Source organism: Carica papaya, chromosome 9 (assembly GCF_054855325.1).
Source record: "Carica papaya isolate Zhongbai chromosome 9, ASM5485532v1, whole genome shotgun sequence".
In the NCBI taxonomy this organism is placed as follows: domain Eukaryota; kingdom Viridiplantae; phylum Streptophyta; class Magnoliopsida; order Brassicales; family Caricaceae; genus Carica; species Carica papaya.
The window spans coordinates 35,060,244-35,082,176 of NC_142317.1; the positions used below are offsets into that span (position 1 = coordinate 35,060,244).

Here is a 21,933-nt window from a genome sequence, read left to right on the forward strand (position 1 = left end):
AATAAGAATTAAAATTCTCCCAAATTATAGTGTTCAACAGAGAAAGCCTCCTATATATATGCATGTATATATATATATATATATGACAAAAGAGTTTGATATACCCAAAGGAAAGCACTTTACTTATATAATAAGATAATGTAATGAAACAAATGAATGGCAATACTCAAAACACAATAAAGAACTCAAACCCAGTTGGAACAAAACTTGGTTTACAGAAATCAAACTTTCATAGCTTTCTTAACAGAGAAGATCTGCGTCGTCAGACGCATTACAAACCCCACTTATACACATATATAATATCATATAATATATATATATATATAAAATAACCCCGCCATCTTTGTCGCATGACCCCCCAATATATATGAACATGAAAGCCATGCATGCCTTGCCTCATCAACTGCTTCACCATTAAGCAACCAATTCAGAAATCTTCTTCGCTTTTCTACTTCTTTATTCTTTAGATTTTTGCTGTCTTTCCGCGTTGATATCCCCGACTAGAGATTTTCCCCCGAGCCAGAAAAGAGAAAAAGCATATAAATTTTCTCCCCGGACCAGAGATTTTCTCCCTCACTCCTCCTGTACTCTTTTCTTTCTCTTCTTCTTCTCGTACAAAATCCCTCTGGCTTTCGCTTGAGAATCTCTCACTTCCTTCAAATAAATCCTCACCGCACGTTCTCCAAACGGGTTCCTTTCCGGGTTCCCGCCGTTCTCCTCAAAAGCCGCGCGTAGCCGTCCGACCAGCGCGTCCAGACTCCCCCACGCCTGTTTCATCGGACAAGAACACGCCGCTGGAGGATCAATTTCGCCGAAGTACGGACACGTCTCGACATGAACCTTTGTTTTCCCGAACTGGTCTAGGTATTTCATGAACTCCAGCACGTTAGCTCCGCTGCAACGCGACAGTGAAAGTGGCGGCCGGTGGTTCCTCAGGTACTGAATGAACGTGATCCAGTCGCGTCGTTTCTGGGACTCGTAACGACTCAGTGACGCAATCGCCGGCGATGATGAGATCAGTGAGAACATAGGGTAGTCACTCTGTGGAACCCCGTATGGCGGTGAGAACATAGAGTAGCCACTCTCTGGAACTCCGTATCCCGGCGCCGGCGGTAGAGAACTGGTTCCGTTTGCTCTGCTTTTCACGGCTGCTGCGGCGGCGGCAGCCACGGCGGCGGACATGGCTGAATTTTTTTAAAATTTGTCAATCGGGGGTGGACAACGATTTCTTTGCGGGTTTTCCTCTAATTAGTAATCAGATTTTCCTGTTAAGATCGAGAAGAAAACAAAGAGGTAGAAGACAGAGAGAAGCAGAAATGATATTTTGATTTGGCGGCGGAGATTTAAAGATCCAATAGTAATGGAATTGAAAAGAAACCCAGAAAAAAGAAAGCCAGAAAAAAAAAAGGAACCCCAGAAAAGGAAATCCGGAAAGGAGAAAAGATGGATGTGAGTGGAGAAAAGATGTGGGAGAGTTGGTGTGAATTTATAGTGTAAATGGGGACGCGATGAGAGCGTGTTACGTCTTGAGGAAGAAGAAGACGTGTGAAGAAGGAGACAAAAAAGGGTCCCATGCAGGTCTGGCAAAGTGATGGCGAGTTTGAATACCCTTTCAGGACGTCACTTCAACAATTTTCATCTTTCCTTTTTAAAATATATATATATATATATAATTTTCATTTTTGTTTTTGTTCTTTCTTTTTTAATTAAAATATTTTAAAAATTAAAAATTAGAAATTTAAAATTATATAATAATTTAATTTTCAAAATTTTAATTTTGTTTTCAGACAATAATCTTAATCAAATGATATCAATATTTTAAATTAAATTTTACGAAAGCTAAATTGTATAATTATCCTAAAATGAGACTAAAATCATAACTTTTCTTTTAATGATGTCTTTTTCGTGGTAAAAAAATGTTCGTATGGATTATCTTATCTATAGGGAATAATTTTCGAAAAAGATAACGCTTATTTATACAGATAGATGAAGACTTTATGAATTTTAGTAATAATATTAAAAGAGAATTTCTCATAAAATCATTATAGGTTCCAACTAAGAGTATAAAGATTGATCAGAGAATTAACTCGATGAGATCTAAATGTACAAGGAGTAAAAGTTATGGGTTCAGAGATCTACGAGTCCATCCAAATATGAGAGATGGTAGTATTACTAATAGCCCTATAAGCCTCTGAAACTATAAGCTCCTTAATTGCTAAAATACTATATTCTTTTAACGAGTATTTGACTTGTAATTGACATGTAAGTAGGGATACCTCCTTTAAATATTTAGCATGCATGATTCTTATCTAAATTTGTGTAGGAGGCTAAAAGAATGATTAAACCAATGTACTTAAGAGAGGTAGGTTAAAAGCCAATAGATTTTTAAGATTAGGGCCGAATCGGAATTTAGGTAAGATGAGTTTGCTACATCTTACAGGGGCATAGCCTTGTTGTTTTTATCGCAAGGATTCCCCACCAGAACTTTTAAAAGAGTTGTGTAATTTGGTATGAAGTAATTAAGGTAACTTGATTAGAGATATCGAGTGTGTAATTTGTATATAGAGTACTGCTTGAATCATAATTTGTCTCTCTACATAAGATAACGAAGAATTTCTCCGAGTCTATTTTAGTATGTAAGCGATTCAAAATAAATAAATAAAAGATTTAAGGATCTAGAAGAACTACATGAAATAACTATTAAGTGTGTATTGCAGTTCGTGCATAATCAATATAACCTTTGTATATACTTTACACCACTTAAGTGATCCTTGACTTCATTCGTACTTAAACAGAAGACGAGTTACATATGATCGTAATAGAAGATTTTCATTTTGTTTCTTAATTATTAAAAAGATTAGGATTTTAGAAAGTGTTTATATTTGTTTATATATATATATATATATGACCTGTTCTACCAAGGTAGTTCATTTGAGAGTTCTGGACACTCTTTTGCTCTATATACTTTAAGTTTAAATACATATTTTTTTTATACTATCTAGTGTTGTATAAAGTTTGACCAAACTATCTTAACCTACACTATCATGAGTTAGGCTCTTCTATTTATAATATACTTTGTACCTATTTAAATTTCTTTATATATTTTTTTATTACACTTTCACTTCAAAAAAAAACTCTTACAAATCATTTAATATAGATATTCATCTGTTGCGTTTTAAATTAAATTATATTTTTTAAAAATTAAATTAAATTAAATTCTTTAAATTTGTTCGACTTTTAAATTTATGTTTAAAATTTTTAACTTAGATAACATATAATTAGAATATCTATTTACGAATTTTTTATATCTACAATTAAAAACAAGAGTATCAATAACAATTCACCATCAATTAAATTTAATTAGTTGCACAAACAATTGTCATGAAGAATACATAAATATTCATTTTAAAAGTTGTTAATAGGAAATAAAAAATTAAGAACTAAGTCTGAAATATCATTAATATAATACTTTGAAATATTAACACACTTTTAGTTAGTCTATATATTATAATTTTTGGTTTATAATATTTTTAGTTATGTAGCATATATCAACAAAAAAAATTGAATATTAAATTAAATTAAATATTAATATATATATATATATGAAATAAATAAATAAATAAAATATTTACCACACAAGTTACATAAGTTTTTAATTAAAAAAATTAATGTTTATTTAAGGGTAAATTAGCAATAAAGTATGGTATTCACCAAGTGGATTAACCTTAATCATAATCCTAATCATAATCCTAATCCTTGCGAATTAAAAATGCGCATATAATCTAAATAAAGATATAGTGGTTAAGATCTCTATTGGTCTGTAGGGATATCTTTTTATGAAAAGAAAAATATTATATTAAAAAAAGAATAAAATAATTTTGTGATATAAGGATATACACTTATTTAATTTAAAAAAAAAATTATATATGGCACCCATACATGTATGTATTCATTTATTAGGTAGATATATATATATATGTTTTAGATATTTTTTTATAAATTTACATTAATTTTTTTAATGCAACATAAATTGTATAGTTAGGTTTATGAAAAGTATGACAATTTTCTCTTTACTCCTCATTCCATCTTATTCTTACATCTAAGGATGGTAAAGAATGCATTAAGGAGAATTTTATTAAATTTGAATCCCACCCACTCGTACGAAAGAGTTATTCAAATTCGTCTATGTCTTATAACGTTTTTGAATATTTTTAATTATTTCGAATCGTGTTGAGTTTTACGAGTTAAAAATTCGACCAGTTATGCACAAATTTTATTCTATATTATAAATTTACCCCAACAAAATTATATAATACAACAACAAGAATAGAAAATCAAAAAAATGAGAAGCATGAATTCAATTGTGACATTTCTAGTAATTTGAAAACCCAATTTGTAGCTTTTGATTCCAATTTGAAAACTTAATCCCAATATGAAATATGACTTAAATGAGCAAAACTATATATTATTTTCTAAATTTACATTGGTGGGTATGGTATTAAATGAATTTTGAAAATTTTGTATGAAATTTATGATATCTCTTATAGCTAACATCTCTTATATTACATTAGTATATAAATAATCACATGTAAAACCTAATATCTCTTATAGTTATTGGAAAATAGATAATGATAAGGATACATAACATCCAAATATAAATGCATATGGGAATTATGGAGGAATAGTTTATTTATGTGGATTTGGTTAAAGGGGACATATTATTAAAATTCGGGGGCCCCCTCGTACACTAGAGGTGACCTAATTATGTTTACATCTCATTATTTTAATATGTGGATCTAAAATATTTGCGACATTTCTCATTTTAAATTTCTCATCTTTTTCTTTCATTGCTTTGACAATTGTTTGTGTACGAAGAAATAATAACGTGGCAATGACATCGGAAATTTATCCATACTAATCACCGCAGTTGACTGATAAACTAGTGAATTAACTCGTTAGTATTAATAAAATAAGTATTATAAATTAGTCACTATCAATAATGGTACGCCCACAAAATGACGAATTTTGTGTGACCAATTTTATTCAGACTTGTTATATTCGAGCACGACACAAAGGTTTTAGTTATTATATTATCGTATTGTTAGTAAAATAATAATTTGTTAATTGAATTATATGAAGATTGGCGTATCAACCGTGTACCTACTTATACTTATCTCTATATATCCTTCAATGTCAATGTATAGTAAGATAAAAGTGAAACCCTCAATTTTTAAACACATATTACAAATTGATATCATACTACTAAACTCATTTTAATTAATATTATATTTTTTTTTATGTGTGACTTAAAAAATATAAATTCATACATTAAAATAAGTTTTGAGTGGTTTAAATCATATTCTATCATAAATAATGATTCAAAAAAATTGATAGATTATTCTCATATAATATAATAATTAAAAACATAATAATATTAATTAATTAATAAGAAAATCAAATGAACACATAGTTGTCCCCTTCTATTTGTAGTACTAGGTTTTGGTTGAGGTTAGTGACATATGATTTCTTAGATTATATACATATAAAATTAGATTATTATTTGTTTACTTTATCATAATTATGTGTCTTTTTTAAAAAATAATACAACAATAAATATAAGATAAATTTTATATATTATAGTGAAAAAGTTTATATTTTAAAAATAATACATTAATTTCAAAAAGTTATAAATATAATTTTTAAAATAAGCAATTGTTTTTTTTTAAAGCTTAATAGTTTATATTTCACTCTTTGTATATTTATGTATTTTTATTAAGATATTATGTTGTAATTAATATGTATGTGTCATATAATTAATAAAGTATACGTATTTTATTGGAGAAAAAATTTAAAATTTTTCTGACTTTGTCCGTGTCAATAAATAATTAAAAATATCTCGACTTTTTTAGAACAAATCTGGGTCAAATAGCAATAATTCGAAGTACTTCTTTCTAAAATATTTTGGAAACCCAAGAACTCAACCATATGGGCATGCAAAATGCAAGATTTTCAATTCTAGCAGGAAAATGAGAGAAATAGATACTCAATTTAAAAAAAGTAAATAAAGTTGCATACTCGATCTCATAAATACACGTAGAATTCTGTAGAAAGCCGTACTCAATAAAAGTCGTATGTACGATGTGGAGGGAGATCGTCCGAAATCCATCATGCAATATGGGATCAAAAAGCCAAAATAAACAATTTTAGTTCTTATAAAAAGAAAATTGATTCTTGAACTCATTTCACATCCGTGTCATGTCGAGCTATTGTAAAATAATCGATTATTCAACATGTTAGTTAACTGTATTCTGAAATATATATATAAAAAAAAAAAAAAATTTATTGGTTCATCAAATTATCTATCGAGTTTTGGAAAAGTGATTGTTTTTATTTTAATAAATAATTTAAAATATTCGTATGATTTTTAATAAATTTTAAATTAAATGGGTGTTTTTATTTTAATATTTAAATTTTTTTAAAAAATAATTTATTTAATAATAAATAATTAAAATATTTAAAAATTAAAAAAAGAAAAAAGGAATGATCTAGAAGGTTAATAATTATGTGGAAAGAAGAGCAGAAATAATGATATGATTTGACAAAGGCTGTTGCTTGCTTGGTAAGCACTCACTTTTATAATAATAATAATAATATTAATTAAATATAATTTAATATTTAAAATTATTTTTTTAAAAAAAATAAATAAATTTGTCAAGTTGGGAGACATCTGTCAGGTCTTGTCAAAACAGTCAAATCTTAGGACTCTTTCTTTTCTCACATAAACCGACGGCTGAGATTTAATCAATCATCACCGCTCTTCCTCTGTCGCTGACGTCACCCTCCCGTTCTAATTTTTTTTTTTTCTTCATACACAATCAGACTGTTACTCTTTCTGTCGTCTTCCTATTTTCTCAGTTTTGATTCTCCAAGCTTACCAGAAATCTATGGAAAAATCTATTCTCCTCCCATTTTCTTCTTGTCATTTTCCGATTTGGATTCCGAGAAAATATAATTTTCTCTCTCATTTTCTCTCTCTGTCCGACTGCGACGGGAGAAGATAATTAGAACTGGGAGCTTCTTAAAATCAGAGATCTAAGAGGAGGAGAAGAAGTATTTTAAGTTTAATTTGATTTCTTTTAATCATTAGTTTAAGAGTTTTATCAAAACTTTAGAGTTTGATTTCAATTAAATTTAACCCGGGTAAAAGTCGGGTTATACAATTTCGTTGTAACGACAGTTTAATTTTTTTTTATATTACAAAATTTTTTAGTCTACGCTAATCGTGTGCGAGAATATTCAACTAAGTGATAACCCGTAACACGTCTTTTTTACCGAGTTTATTTTTTAATTTACCTTTGTTTGCATTCACAACAAGCCTACCTGACCCACGAGTTTAAATTTAATCCGATATAAATGTTACACGTTTAGATCGTAACGACAGTACAATTTTTTCGTACCCAATAAAAATTCGTAAATTTTTTGCTTTTAGCTTACGCTAATTGTGAACGCGAGTGTTCGATCAAGTGATGTTACTACAACTATTTTACTGAGTCAGTACATTGACGTATTTTTTATTCAATTTATTTTTTAATTACTTTTGTTTGCGTTCACAGCCGACCTACTTGACCCGCAAGTCCAAATTTAGTCCGGTGAAAGTTTGAATAAAAGTTATATCCTTAGGTTGTAACGACAGTTTAATTTTTTATATTAATAAAATTGAGACATTATTTGTTTATCGTTTATACTAATTGTGATAGAGAGTGTTCAATCAAGAGGTCACTTCAACTATTTTGTTGCGTCAATAAATCGAATCGACGTATCGAGTAAGTCGTGTCGTCATTTCTATTTACTTTATTTCTCAATTATCTTGATTTGTATTCACAAATGACATACTTAGCGTACAATCAACATATGAATGTGAAGTAAGATAACCGAGAAATCAATTGGAATAGAAAAGACATTGCGGTTTATTCGATAAGTCGATTCAATTCGTTGACTAACCCATGCTAAAAATCTGTAATTGACGGAGTATAAGATTAGGCTGGGCTGGCCGTTGAGGGCCTAATTTGCACCATAATAGCCCAGCCCATACACGCCAAACGGCGTCGTTTCCGTAAAAGAAGAAAGAAAACCCTTAGGGTTTCTGTTGGCCCAACAAAAGAAAAAGGCAGAATAAAATGGTGGCGGCGAAGGTTTGCAGGGTGGGTGAAGGAGAAGAGAACGAGAGATTCGACGATGCAAAACCCGAAGACGATAATGGCAAAGCAAGAAATCTGAACGTCTTTGATGAAGACGAAGCGAAGACCATTTCCTCCTCGCCAGCCAGTGCCTGTCTGCTCGACCATAGACACGGCAAACAATGGCAGGTAATTTACATTTGATAGATAAATTTAGCTAAAAAATTAACATTCTAGTGTCGATTTCTTACGTTCTTCATGGAAGGCATTTTAACCTAATTCGTTAAAATTGGAGTTCGTTTTTTCAAAAATCGAATACGAGTTTTAGGATTTTCCTCAAATGAATCTGATTTCTTGCGTGATTATAAAGTTTAAAGTGTAATGGATATGATGCTTAAGAGTAAAAGGTTTGAGCGAGAAGCTTAGCTAGTGGCAATGGGGATGTTGAAGGTAAGGGGAGATTGTAGTTGTGTAGATGGGAGAGGGCCCTTGTTCTTACTCAAGTTCATGTATTGTGACACGCGCAACCTCTCCTATAGCAAGCAATGGGTTGAAATAAAAGGCGTGGGTTACATTCTATAATTGAATGTTAACCTAGACTTCTCCCAACATTTTCCCATTACTTTTGATTTTGCTCAGTTGCCCTGGTGTTTCTTGCATTGATATAAACCTCTGTGCTGATCCATATGCAGTCTGATATGCTTAATGGGGATGGTGATGGCTCTGTTTTTCTTCCCGTTATTCATTTGTTTTCCTCAAACAAGTGTTGGATACTTAAAAATGGAATCTTTACCTCCTTTCTTCAATAGAATCTAGTAGTTTTTCAGATTAGAACCACCTAAAGAAATATATAATACCGCCGAGCTCAGTAACCCGGGCTTGTCACCTGAGTGGGGGCTTTAAAATGGTTGGAGATTGATTCGTTTCTGAAGGTTGGGCTATGGAGAGTTAGATGCTGGCCCACCCATTCCAAGAGGAGAGTTGAGCTTTGAGTCTTGAGTGTAAGCTTGGGGTGTAATGCTCTTAGAGCGGAGGGGACTGCGTAAGGCTGGAAACAGAGCAATGAAGACCTACAGCTCTCTTCAATGGAGGGATAATCGGCCGGTGCTTTCCAGACCCCGTAGTGCCTGATGGGCCAACCTCAATAAAGAAATATATAATATCTTCGTACTCAAAGAACTCCTTGATTGTGTGCTCTCTAATACTAAGTATTGCTTCAGAGGTTATTGTAGATACAGGCATTACTAAAACATCTTGCTCTATCAACGAGAGAATACCAATCTAGGACTGTTGACCTTCCACTACAAGAGTATATTAAACTTTCCAGTATCATTATCCTCCAATTGTTTTAGCGAATATTTATCCACTTCATTCTTACAAAATGTATTCATCCTTAAATTAACCTTTGATTTCTTATAATTCTCTTTAATGCGACCAACATATGTAACTTTCTTGTTCTTTCTGATATTCGAAGCAGTAGTAATGGAAGATGATTCTCCACCTACAGTATTGCCTTCTACAAAATTGTGGGTGTCTAGAATTTTCTGTGTTAATCATAAAGTTCATAAAGAAACTCGTTTTCTGTATTCAAAACTTCGTAAGCTTTCAGTTGATCATATAGTTTTAAAAGTAGCATTTAAAATTTCAAGTTATTCACTTGATCAAGAATATATGCAATGTAAACTAGCATATTCATCTCATCAATCTTCATCCTCATGCGTGTGCCTGTGTATGTATATATCAGTTATTTGTCATCCTTAAATTAATCTTTGATTTCTTATAATTCTCTTTAATGCGACCAACGTATGTAACTTTCTTGTTCTTTCTGATATTCGAAGCAGTAGTAATGGAAGATGACTCCACCTACTGTATTGCCTTCTACAAACTTGTGGGCGTATAGAATTTTCCGTGTTAATCATAAAGTTCATAAAGAAACTCGTTTTCTGTGTTCAAAACTTCGGAAGCTTTCACTTGATCATATAGTTTAAAAAGTAGCATTTAAAATTTCAAGTTATTCACTTGATCAAGCATATATGCAATGTAAACTAGCATGCATATTCATCTCATCAATCTTCATCCTCATGTGTGTGCCTGTGTGTGTATATATAAGTTATTTGTCATATTGGAGAGTTATATATGGAGAGTCATCTCATCAATCTTCATCCTCGTGTGTGTGTGTGTGTGTGTGTGTGAATTTTGTTGTGTTTGTTTACACTATATTATCATCATTTTTATCCTCCACAGCATATGTCGGATACAACTCAAGAATTTGAGAGAGTATATGAAGAAGATAGTTATTTGTCATATTGGAGAGTTACATGTGGTATTACTTTCCGTGTTTTTCCTATGTAAACGGCTATCTCCTTAATCATTCCGTAAGAAATGATGAACTCCACATACAAATAATGTTGCATAACATGCGACAAACATTTGCTAATCATCGGAGTGAGGTTAATAAGATGAGTATGCTAGTTATATTGCATATATCCTCGAGAAACTCGAACAAGGTATTAACATTTACTTATTTACGATACGTGTTCTTTGTTTATTTATTATGAACTTCAATTTTAGTTGTGGCTTCTAAGAATCAATGCAATATAGAATTCAACAATCTATATGAGTGACTATTAGGTTGAGCCAAGTTTGGTTGCTTGAGAGTGGAGACTATTACATTGAAGGGGAGAAAATGATGTAAGTTGAATATATATATATATATATATAATTTCTAAAATATATAATAATTATTATCTATTCAGATTCTAAAATATAAACTATGTGTTGTATAATTTTTAAGTACATATATATATATAATAGTTATCTATTTAAATTTTTTATAAATAAATAAAATTTTAATTGTAAGTAATTATAAATTATGCACTATATAATTAATTTTTATAATTATGTACAATAATATAATTATGTGTTGTATAATTATGTACATATATGGAGATTTTAATGTAGAAAAATTAAATTCCTTAATTTACATAATAATTTTATAGTGATTCATTATAGAAAATGATATATATATGTATATGTGTATATATATGGGATTTTATTTCAAAAGGGTGTATAGGAATGTCTTTGAATGGACAAATAAATTTAATTGATACCATCTAATTGGGAAATTAAGTTTCTATTTTAGTTTTGTATAAGTTCACTAGATATTATATTATGTTCATATAAAAATCATATATTTATCAAATAACATCAATTATAATATAATATAACATAATCTCTAAATAAGAACATATGATAATACAGTCTAATTTAAATCTACAATTTTTAGTAATTTGTGAATTAATTCTTAAAAATTTTACACTTCTTAAATATATATATATACACATGCATATATTAAATGAGTTTTATATTGTGAAACTATATAGTTCGATAAAATATTAGAATATATAATATTTTTTTTAGAAAAAAAGTAAAAAACTAAGGGTATTTTTATAGTTATACCTTAAACTTAAAAGTGTATTTTTTTTCTTCATAAATTATGAATAAAGTAAACATATTAAGTTTAGTTTGTCTCATCTTTGTGCATTTTTATTTAATTTAATTAATTAATTAAAATTATTTTTTAAATGATTCAAATATATTCTAATCATTTTAATTTTTTTTTTCTTTTAAAAGATAAAAATAAAATTAAATATTTAAAATAAATATAAAACGAGAGAAATCTTAAATTATAATAAATATTAAAATTTAAAAATTACCTTTATTTTTTTTTTAGTACAACGTAACATTATAAAGAATTTTATTAAAAAATTGAATCGAAACCGAATTTGAGAAGAACAAAAACAAATCATCAAATTAAACATGTTCTTATTAAATGAGATAGAAACAACACTTAAAGTTTTGTTGGGATGCATGAGAGCTTGCTTTCTCTCAGTTGGCTGAGAAAAGAGGAATCCAACCAGTGACTTTTTACAAACAGGAGAAGCTTTAGAGAAAAGAAAAAGCTGTATTTCAATGGAATCTTACACATCTCCAATTCAAATAAAAGTTCTCATTGCCACCAATCAATCAATATGGTTTCTGGGTCCTACACCCAATTGACTCATGAGTTCATAGAATTATAAAACTTTGTGTGTGTGTGTGTGTATGTATATACAGGGATTACCAACAATTCTTTTAACTAAATGCTAAGTCCTATAATTTCTTTTTACCAAACTATGAATTCGAGTCACAGATTACGTCTATGGTGCTGTATTTGTTTTAAAGTTATATCTACGTGCGTCATCTGTGTTTTTGTTAAAAAGTTGTGTTATTAGTACAGATACGAGAAGTGTTTATGTGAATCAAAACCCAGTAAATTTTCTTGCATACGATATATATAGATTATCGTTTCCTGTTTTGTTAATGATTCAACACTAAAACTCTACCAGGCTATACCATACAAGTTGGCTAAATAAAAGGCCAAGCAAAAGTAATGCATACATATGGCAAAGTGTATGACTCCTATCTTGATATGCTCTACACATACAACTCTTTTTGCTTGAGCATCTTTCCCCTTAAATTTCCTATAGTAGTTCACATGCATTTCCACTTTCTTTCCTAAAAGAGCACCACAAGAAGAAGAAAAAAAGATGTTCCACTTCCACTCACTACATATAGTTCATAGACTTCTACTCTAACTCCTTCACTTTTTATTATCATGTCCATTGAATTCTCTATACCATTTCATTTGCAATAAAGTATTCAAAACCAAAGAAAAAAGGAAAAACAAAAAAAAGAACAAATTGAATACTGTTCTAATGGTTGAATGATTCATGGATACAAGATTCAAGTTCTTACCTTTGTTTTTCGTTTTCTTTTTTCATCAGCATTTTCTAAATGAAGCTGCAAGTAATGTGAGTATAAGCACGAAGCAGATTCAACTTTGGCATTACATGGGTTTTTTCTCTTGTATACATATATGTATATATAGTTACATGCTTAAAACTAAGTAATACTACAGGCATACATTGTTTATTTGGGAGAAAACAAGTGTGAAGATCCAGCAGCAACCAAGAAATCCCACCATGAAATGCTATCGGCTTTTCTTGGAAGGTCTGGCTTTTATATTCATCGTAATAAATTCAGATATCAACTGTATTTTCAGTCATGGGTAAGAAGAGCTTCCTTCTGTTTATGTTGCAGCAAAGAAGCAGCAAGGAATTCAATTATTTACAGCTATAAGCATGGTTTTTCTGGGTTTGCTGCAAAGCTGACAAAGTCTCAGGCTGAAGAAATTGCAGGTGAAACAATTTTCTCGACACTGGATAATTTTTCTGCAACGTAGTAACTTATCATCATCAGCCTTGAATTGCAGAGCTTCCTGGTGTTATCCAGGTAATTCCGAATAGAATTCACAAGCTTCATACAACCAGAAGCTGGGAATTCATTGGCCTCCACCAGCATTCTTCGAGAAATCTTGTTACAGGAAGCAGTATGGGTGAAGGAACTATCATTGGTGTGATAGATTCAGGTATAAACACCATCAAAGTTTCAGCTTCAAACACCCTCAACTGACAGATAATTAAGCTCAAAAAATCTTGCAGGCATTTGGCCAGAATCTGAAAGTTTCAGCGACAAAGGCATGGGACTAGTCCCGTCTCATTGGAAAGGAAAATGTCAAGAGGGAGAGCAATTCAGCTCCTCCAATTGCAACAAAAAGATCATCGGGGCTCGCTGGTTCGTGAAAGGAGTTATCAATGAGATCAACAAGCCTATTAACACAAGCAAAACCGGGGATTTTCTGTCACCAAGAGATGGAATTGGACATGGCACTCATACAGCTTCGACAGCAGCAGGCTATTTTGTTGAGAAAGCAAACTATAGAGGACTAGCAGCAGGTTTAGCCAGAGGAGGAGCACCTCTCGCTCACCTAGCGATTTACAAGGCTTGCTGGGCCATCAAAGTGGGATTCTGCGCAGATGCTGATCTTCTAAAGGCATTTGACAAAGCAATACAAGATGGTGTTGATATTATATCAGTATCTATTGGAAGTGAAATTCCACTGTTTTCGTATAATGATCATCGTGATTCCATTGCGATAGGCTCCTTCCACGCAACTCTCCGGGGGATAACTGTTGTTACTTCAGCTGGAAATGATGGTCCTATCTCCCAAACAGTTGTAAATGCTGCACCTTGGCTCATTACAGTAGCTGCTACAACAATTGACCGTGCCTTCCCAACTGCAATAACACTTGGAAATCGCCACATTCTCTGGGTAAATACATGATTCTTGCACTTCGTTCAGCTGATTCCGTCAAGATTTCTAGTGGGTGTTCTTTTTTTTTTGCAGGGTCAGTCTATTCCAATCAACAAACAAGTTCATGGATTCACTGGCCTAACATACTCCGAACGAATAGCTTTGGACTCAACTGAATTGTGAGACCTTTATCTTGCATTTTTTTGCTCAAATATTTTTCTTTTTTATCTTTGTTGGCATCTTCTGCAATCCAAAATGTCCTGTGTCATGTCCGTGTAGCGAGGACTGCCAATCCGGAGGTCTAAATGCGACTTTAGCGGCAGGAAAAATCATACTTTGTTTTGCAAAATCAGAAACACAGGGTATGAATTCTGCAGCGTCCATTGTGGCAGAAGCAGGAGGGGTTGGACTGATATTTGCGCAGTTTCACAATAATGGCCTTGGATCATGTGATTCAATTCCTTGTATTAAAGTAGATTATGAAGTAGGAACAGAAATACTTTCTTACATCAGGAGAGCAAGGTAAGGAATTATGAGACTAAACAATGCCTGTTTAATAGAAATGAAACAAACTGATAGGTTTCATTTTCAAAGGTCTCCTATTGCAAAACTGAGCCTTCCAAAGACTGTTATTGGCCAATGGGCATCGCCACGAGTCGCATCTTTCTCGTCTAGAGGACCTAGTTCCATGTCTCCAGAAGTGCTAAAGGTAGTTTCATGGTTCAGATGTTAGTCAAACTGCTTAACTAGCCCCTCCAGTGAGTCTATTGTTTACTTCTACTTCCACGAGATAGTAAATTGCAAAAAGAAAATAAAAACTCATCTTAGAAAACTTTAAATCACAAGGGGTCAAATGAAAATTTTCTCTTCTTTTTATTATTGTTTACAGTTCACCATTACCTTAATGTTTGATAAATTGTGGTAGCCTGACATTGCTGCACCTGGTGTGGACATCTTAGCTGCGTTTCCACCGGTCAGAAAGCAAGGGAAAGGCCAGTATGCATTATTATCTGGAACTTCAATGGCATGTCCTCATGTGGCTGGAATAGCAGCTCTTATTAAATCCATCCACCACAATTGGTCTCCTGCAGCCATAAGATCAGCTCTTGTCACTACTGGTAAGTAAGTTCTGATTCAAAAACTTGTACTCAAATTATTAGTATAACGTTGCTTGAGCACTTATGTGGACCTCAACAATCACTTATCTTTCCAATATGAGACTCGGGTATTACACTAACGGTAGACAAATCACTTCCCACTGCTGTAGCTTCTCAAACTGGGACAGATGGAGCAAGCATTTATGAGGAGGGTCCAAGGCGAAAACAGGCAGACCCTTTTGACATTGGTGGAGGACAAGTGAATCCCATCAAAGCCATGGATCCAGGCCTAATCTACAATATCTCAACACAAGATTACATCGAGTTCCTATGCTCCATTGGTTACAGCAACAAATCCATCACCAACCTTACCAAGTCCACAACTGGTTGCACCGAAAACAGACGATCGAGTCTGAACCTAAACCTGCCTTCCATCACAATTCCAAACCTCAAAAGCAGAACAACAGTGACAAGAAAGGTTACAAATGTAGGCCGTAATGTGAATTCACAGTATAAAGCCGTAGTAAGAGCTCCTTATGGAGTTAAAATGAAAGTAGAGCCTGAAACCTTGAGTTTTAACTTGACTGTCAAGGTTCTTTCCTTTAAAGTTAGCTTCTTTAAGAAGCAGAAAGTTCATGGGGATTATAAGTTCGGGAGCTTGACATGGGAAGATGGTGAACATGTTGTGAGGATTCCGGTTGCTGTTCGTGTAATTCGATATGAATCTTATTCTGATATTTGAGTCAATATGAATAAATATGAAATTTTTCGAGTTCGGTCACATTCTTCTAATTATTAAACATTGAAATTTGATTATATTTTTGGAGAATTTTTTTATTTTTACAATATATTTTTTATAATTTATCTATTTATAGATATCTATAATATTTAAATTTTTTAAGTACTTGATAAAATATTACGAAAATAAAAATTTAATAGTTTATAAAATTTATAAGTTCTCTCAATATTATTGATGAATTATATTTTTATATAATATATTTTTTTCTGTTTATTTAGATCTTTACTAAATATATAAATAAATTAACACGATATATAATATCATATTTTCTAAATATTTTAACCACTTATTTTTTATACAAATATATATCAATCTATATGTTGTTGAAGGGTTTATAAGTTCATATAAATTATGTCATATACCCTTATAATATAGAAGACAATTATCATATTAGTTCTTAAAATTTTGCATTTGTTACTGTTTTATATCTAGTTTTTGTTATTATAATTTAAATCATCTAAAAAACATTGCCATGTAAAAAGAGCACAAGAAGTGATAACTCAATTATAAGCATATATATATATATATATATATTCATAGAAAACCACTTCATTATGCTTGTTAAATGTAGAATCCAGAACCTGAAACTATTGTAGTATGACAGCCAGCAAAAATGGAATGGTGGTGCCTTCTCATTTCTCAACAAGCTTTGAATTTTCACTATGTTTTCTGAAACATGAGTGTAACGGTTAAAGAAACCATCAATGTATACATTTTCAGGAAGCTTACTGAGACTGTAAAACCAAAACTCTTCCTGACCGACCCTCTTCTCTATTTACATTTGTTAAGAAGATTGGCAAGGTTCCGAAGTTCCTCAAATGCATGCATTGTTTCTGCATCGAATCCTCCTGCAAACTGCAACAAGCAGAAACCAATCAGCATTCCGAACTGTACTGAATCATTCGACAAGAATTTTCGTTTCTCATATTTGAAAATTTCAAGAGTTCATCCTGATTATTCAAATATCATGTCTCATTGAGGTCTTTTGTCTTATGATACTAAACTCTTTAGTGAAAAACATTTCTCGAGTATCAGTCTAATAACCCTCTAAATTCTAGAAAGTGATAACATTAAAATATTTTAAGATCTTAAATTTTGTGAATCTTTAATTCTCATCCATGTCGAGTATAGATTTATGACTGATTTTTCTAGAGGAAAGACATAGTACTATATATGCCTCGAAGAGAAATTCAATACATTCCTACTAGAAAACTGAAGTAATCACATTACGAATCCGGCCTATCAACTCATTGACACAAGCATAAGAAAGAATACCAAAAAATTTATACTGCCAACAAGGTCCTTCATTTTCAATCTTTTGAATGTTTTGGATGCTAAAATCCCATAATTAGTGTTTACTTTCTAGAATCTAATTTTTAACTACCAAAATGAAGAAGGAAACTCGGGCTTGATTGGATAATGGTTTGTCATTCTACAAACCTGGTGAATTCTGAAAGCAAATCGTACTCCTTGGAGTAGCATATAATCCATTGAAGGATCTTTCTCTGATGCTGCCTTTGAATGAAGTTCCATTGCCACCCTCTTCATGTACTTCTTTGCCAATTTGACTGAAGCAAACTTAATCTGTGCTTATATAATCCACATTAGTCATTAAGAGAGTTAACGCTAGATTGTCGGTCTACCTAAGTCTTTCCCAAGCAAAACCATGAAACCACAGTCATATCTTTACCTTACTTATGCTGCCATTGTCGAGCATCCAGTCCGTGGGAATTTGAAATTCCTTGCAGCTACGCATCAATGATTCTCTAGTTCTGTGGAGATTGTAAACACTACGCTCCATCCTAAAGATGTAAATAAAACTTTTAAATATTCGTGGCTTAAAGATTTCTTAATATTTCGAAAGTAAAAATCGGAGAAAAATAAAAGGGATCATAGAAAGAAAGCCAGCACAACTTACTTCTCAGACAAAGCAACCATTTTCTTTAGAGCAATATCACAAGGAATTCTTGGATCATCTTTGTAGTAGGAAACTTCAGATTCCAGTTTCTTTAAATCTCTGTATCCGAATGCTGCTTCTCTTAAAGTGTCAGCCTTCTTCTCTGGCCAATCAAAGTGCTTTAGCACTGCCCTTTCGTCCACCTTCAAAAAGATTTACGCACAATTAGGAACACAAGTAATCGGCATTGATCTTGACAAGACACTACCAAAGAGATGTTTCATCATTTTTTCCTATTGTCTAAGTGAGCTTCAATTTTAAGATGTTCAATACAACTGAATTAAGAATAAATGGTTTCAAACCATTAATTTTATGTTATTGGGTCATGTTTGTACTCTATGCAAGATTTAGGAAATTTTCTTGGCTTTCTGATTGATATGTAAATATCTTATATATAAGTTAGCATCCCCTTCGGTTCCTTTATTAGTAATACTGTTTATTTTTCGAAGAAAAGTTCAATACAAATGAAATTCCTTTTTCCTTGTTATATCTTTTTCATTTGACATATCTGGTCTGGCAAAACACCTTGTGGTACCAAAGAACTATAAAACAAAGTTCAAGGAACCTGAAAATGCCAGTGACCCAATAGCTGTGAACAACTTACCAGAAAACAAAGTTCATCATCAAGCCATTTCACAAATTCCACGACATCTTCGATGTTCTGATAAACTGCATTATTCACCTCCCGTATTAGTGAGTTCACAAATTCCCCTTGAGTTTCTACATCTGCCTTTATCTATCCAAAAAGAAACAGAAGGTCAAACTGTCGAAACTAAAGAAGAGAAAAAAATAAGAAAATATTTAGGGGAGAGGAGAAGAAAAACAGATTAGTATAGATCTAAATACAGCATACTGTAGCTAAAAGAAACGAGGTGGATTCTTGTCGAAGATGAATTCACATAAAAACATTTGTTTATGCTCCCTTTGATAATTGAGATTCCAGGAAAAATAAACAGATAAGGGGAGAACACTTCAGATTACAAGTTAGTAGCAGCAGGAAATGAAGATTTGAAAACGTAAACCTTTTAGTTTCTCTTCTTGGTACTTAGACACTAAACCTGAAAAACCTATGATGATATATCTAACTAATAAACTAAGCTTTAAGTATGTAAAAGGAAGAGAAAATGGCATATTGGCATAGGAAGAGAAAATGGGCAGGCACTTACTGCAAGCAAATGTGATGATCGGTTTTCGATTTCACCAATCATGCTGCTACGAACATTTGCAACATCTGGAGCATCAGAGATTCCTCCATTTGAAGAGTCCTTTCTAGAATCCCTCTTCATGAGTGAATGATAAAACTCAACCACCTGCGGAGCTCTTTGCACCACTCCTGTGCTAGTACTAGCTGAGAACTTGGGAGGTGGTGGAGGTGGAGGTGGAGGTGGAGGTGGTGGAGGAATCTGAGATGAAACTTCCTGCTTAGGTCCGGTAGAATTGAAATACGAAGGCCTGGGAGGAGGGTTTGGAATACGCAAGGCTCTTTTCTCAACATCCAAAGAAGCTAAAGCTTTATTGGTTTCTTGACAATTCCCATTGAGATGAGCTCTTTGAACAGCACCCAGATCATATTTTTGAGAAACCGATGCTTCTGATTCTTTTTCCATCTCTTTTGTATTCATAAACACATCAGATTGCCTTCTTTTGTTCTGTGTCAACTCATCAATGCAGCACTTTGATCCACTTATGGAGTGTCTTCTAGGACTTCTTGCTTCCTCCAAATGAACCCAGTTTTTGTCCAAAAAATCATCTGGGTGCTCTACATTGGACAAATCCTCACTAGTAATAGGCCATTTCTTTAACTTTTTAATTAGCTTCACTCTATTTGATCCACTGTATTCTAAGAATTCATCCCTTTGATAAGGCAGTGAATGAACAGATTCACCATTTTTCTCAGCTGGATTAGGACTCGATACCTTATCAGAATTAAAACTCGAGCATGAACTACGAAGCTCATCGCGTAGACATGAATTAACCCATCTAAGATATGCAAGCTCCTCAACCTCATTTAACCTGCTCATTTGTAAACCCTCAACTTGTTTACACAGGTCTTCATTTGTGAGTCTTAGCATAGAAGCCTCAGCTTTGATCTTTGCTATAATCTCACTCTGGTAATAGCCAGGAAACAAGACAATGGAAAAAGGGTAAAGATAAACTCTGCTCAAAGAAATTCGAAGCTTTCACTTAATCACTCAACTATGTAAACTGACAGATCATAATAAGAAAACAGTGGACTAATCCAGGAATGTAAAGCTCCAATCTTTTTCAGAAAATTAAAACAGTACAATTTACTAGAATTTGATTGGTCAGTTTATCAATTATCAAATAGTTTAAAAAGTTCAAAAGTACCTCATTAACTTTGGCAAGGGAAGTTAATTGAGACTCCAAAGAAGAAAGCTTGCATGATAGATTCCTCTTCTCCATCTGCAACTCCTTGTTCAGCCTTCTCAATTCCAAAACTTCCATGTCACTTGCAGGCACCTCCTCTTTGCTTTCCGTGATGGAACCCAAGGCACCCAACTGCTCAGATAAAGCAGTCTTCTCTCTCTCCAACAATTTAACTCTTTCCACAAGTTCATCCACCTCATTTTTCTTCACCTCCAGGTTCCTTTCAAGATCCAACGTCATAGAATTCCTTTTCAATTCTGATATCTCTGCCTGCAACTTAGACTCCCTCTCTTTTGAATCTTGAAGCAAGCTCCTAAGGTGGTCCAATTCAATAAACAGGTCTCTTGACCCGGAGGAATGTCTCCGGTGAGTTGGGTAACCTTGTGGATGGACTTGGGAGACATTGGCTGAGCAGGATAAATCTCCCATAAGAGATCTTTTGACCCGAGATTGAGAAGAAATCTTCTGGTTAGCAATGTCGGAGTTTGTGAGAGGCGGCTTCTTAGCTGGGACTGTTGCTTGGGGCTTGGTTTTCTTGTCTGCCGTGAAACCTTTGACGATGTTTGATCCCCATGAAGACTTAGGTTTCAGAAGATTCCCACCACCGCTCTTAGTATTTTGAGCTTTTGGCGGCTGATTTTGATCAGAAAATTTGGAAGCTTTAACTCTACTTTCTGTTGGGTGTTCTTCTCTCATCTTCAACCCAAATTCTAACTTGCACTATTTAAGAAACTACACTCCAAAAATATGAATTTTCAAATTATGAAGCTTTCTGTTAACAGAAACCCGTAAGATTTCAGAAGAAAAAAGTTACAAGAAAATTCATTTGGGTAGCTGAAATTGAAAAGCTCTCCGTCAACAAAAACATCAAAACTTTACAGGAAAACTCAAAGTGGGTTGCTCTTACTTCAGAATCTGGACCTGAAACTGAAGCTAACCTCCCAATAAAAATCCACGAAGATGAAAACTCGAAAAGGAAACTCAAATCAAGGTAGCTCCTAAACCAAAAATAAGAACTTGGGTCCTTTCTTTTTTGTTGAAACTCTTGAAACTTCTCTTGGCGAGACCAAATGGGGCCTGATCAATCTTGATGACCTTCCTTTTTTCTGCTCCCCGTTAAATCAAAAGTTGGGTTTGAAGATTTGAAATTTGAAGAAGGCGTGGATAGAAGGAGTGAAAAATTGTTTAGGAAAAGCTCCTGTCCCAAGATCATATGAGGAATTTGTGAGAAAAGTTGCAGGCTTTTTCTCTTTTGTTCATTGCTCGCCTATTTTTGAACTTTTGAAATTTGAATCTCTGTTTTGTTTATTATTGTTATT

The 21,933-nt window shown here is 32.7% G+C and overlaps 2 protein-coding genes, 1 non-coding gene and 1 pseudogene across 6 annotated transcripts; 2 read left to right on the forward strand and 2 right to left on the reverse strand.

Annotated features, from left to right (window-relative positions):
- Positions 1-211: 211 nt before the first annotated feature.
- Positions 212-1,472, reverse strand: LOC110824680 (protein LIGHT-DEPENDENT SHORT HYPOCOTYLS 5 pseudogene; annotated as a pseudogene).
- A 6,675-nt stretch (positions 1,473-8,147) lies between these two features.
- On the forward strand, positions 8,148-16,251 carry LOC110826066 (subtilisin-like protease SBT3.5). Of its 4 annotated transcripts, XM_088211165.1 has the most exons (12): positions 8,226-8,366; positions 12,566-12,645; positions 13,003-13,030; positions 13,138-13,229; positions 13,320-13,417; positions 13,492-13,647; positions 13,721-14,391; positions 14,467-14,552; positions 14,653-14,895; positions 14,968-15,082; positions 15,299-15,491; positions 15,641-16,251. In XM_088211165.1, the coding sequence occupies exons 2-12, from the start codon at positions 12,620-12,622 to the stop codon at positions 16,210-16,212; spliced, it is 2,280 nt and encodes a 759-aa protein (XP_088067291.1). In that variant the 5' UTR covers positions 8,226-8,366; positions 12,566-12,619; the 3' UTR covers positions 16,213-16,251. The 4 variants fall into 4 exon arrangements, with proteins under 4 accessions (XP_088067292.1, XP_088067289.1, XP_088067290.1 ...); XM_088211166.1 differs by lacking the exon at positions 12,566-12,645 and having other exon boundaries at positions 8,148-8,366; positions 13,004-13,030; positions 15,299-15,495; positions 15,641-15,925; XM_088211163.1 differs by lacking the exon at positions 12,566-12,645 and having other exon boundaries at positions 8,151-8,366; positions 13,004-13,030.
- On the forward strand, positions 9,036-9,337 carry LOC148240309 (signal recognition particle RNA). The gene has a single exon (XR_015816645.1).
- A 628-nt stretch (positions 16,252-16,879) lies between the features above and the next one.
- Positions 16,880-21,915, reverse strand: LOC110826063 (protein CHUP1, chloroplastic-like). Its single transcript, XM_022056654.2, has 7 exons — positions 20,576-21,915; positions 19,393-20,334; positions 18,831-18,962; positions 18,188-18,369; positions 17,960-18,071; positions 17,710-17,853; positions 16,880-17,124 (listed from the first exon to the last, which is right to left on the reverse strand). Exons 1-7 carry the CDS (start codon positions 21,308-21,310, stop codon positions 17,041-17,043), a joined length of 2,331 nt encoding a protein of 776 aa, XP_021912346.2. The 5' UTR covers positions 21,311-21,915; the 3' UTR covers positions 16,880-17,040.
- Positions 21,916-21,933: the final 18 nt, after the last annotated feature.

What these genes read in the sequence shown, in the direction of transcription:
- LOC110826066 (XM_088211163.1), top strand. Translation starts at nt 8,178, where the DNA reads ATGGTGGCGGCGAAGGTTTGCAGGGTGGGTGAAGGAGAAGAGAACGAG. An exon ending in TAAATGAAGCTGCAAGTAAT is followed by an intron (nt 13,031 to 13,137) that starts GTGAGTATAAGC and finishes GTAATACTACAG; the next exon opens with GCATACATTGTTTATTTGGG. An exon ending in GCTTTGGACTCAACTGAATT is followed by an intron (nt 14,553 to 14,652) that starts GTGAGACCTTTA and finishes ATGTCCGTGTAG; the next exon opens with CGAGGACTGCCAATCCGGAG.
- LOC110826063 (XM_022056654.2), bottom strand. Translation starts at nt 21,310, where the DNA reads ATGAGAGAAGAACACCCAACAGAAAGTAGAGTTAAAGCTTCCAAATTT. An exon ending in CCCTTGCCAAAGTTAATGAG is followed by an intron (nt 20,335 to 20,575) that starts GTACTTTTGAAC and finishes GGCTATTACCAG; the next exon opens with AGTGAGATTATAGCAAAGAT. An exon ending in GATCATCACATTTGCTTGCA is followed by an intron (nt 18,963 to 19,392) that starts GTAAGTGCCTGC and finishes CTTTTTGGATAG; the next exon opens with ATAAAGGCAGATGTAGAAAC.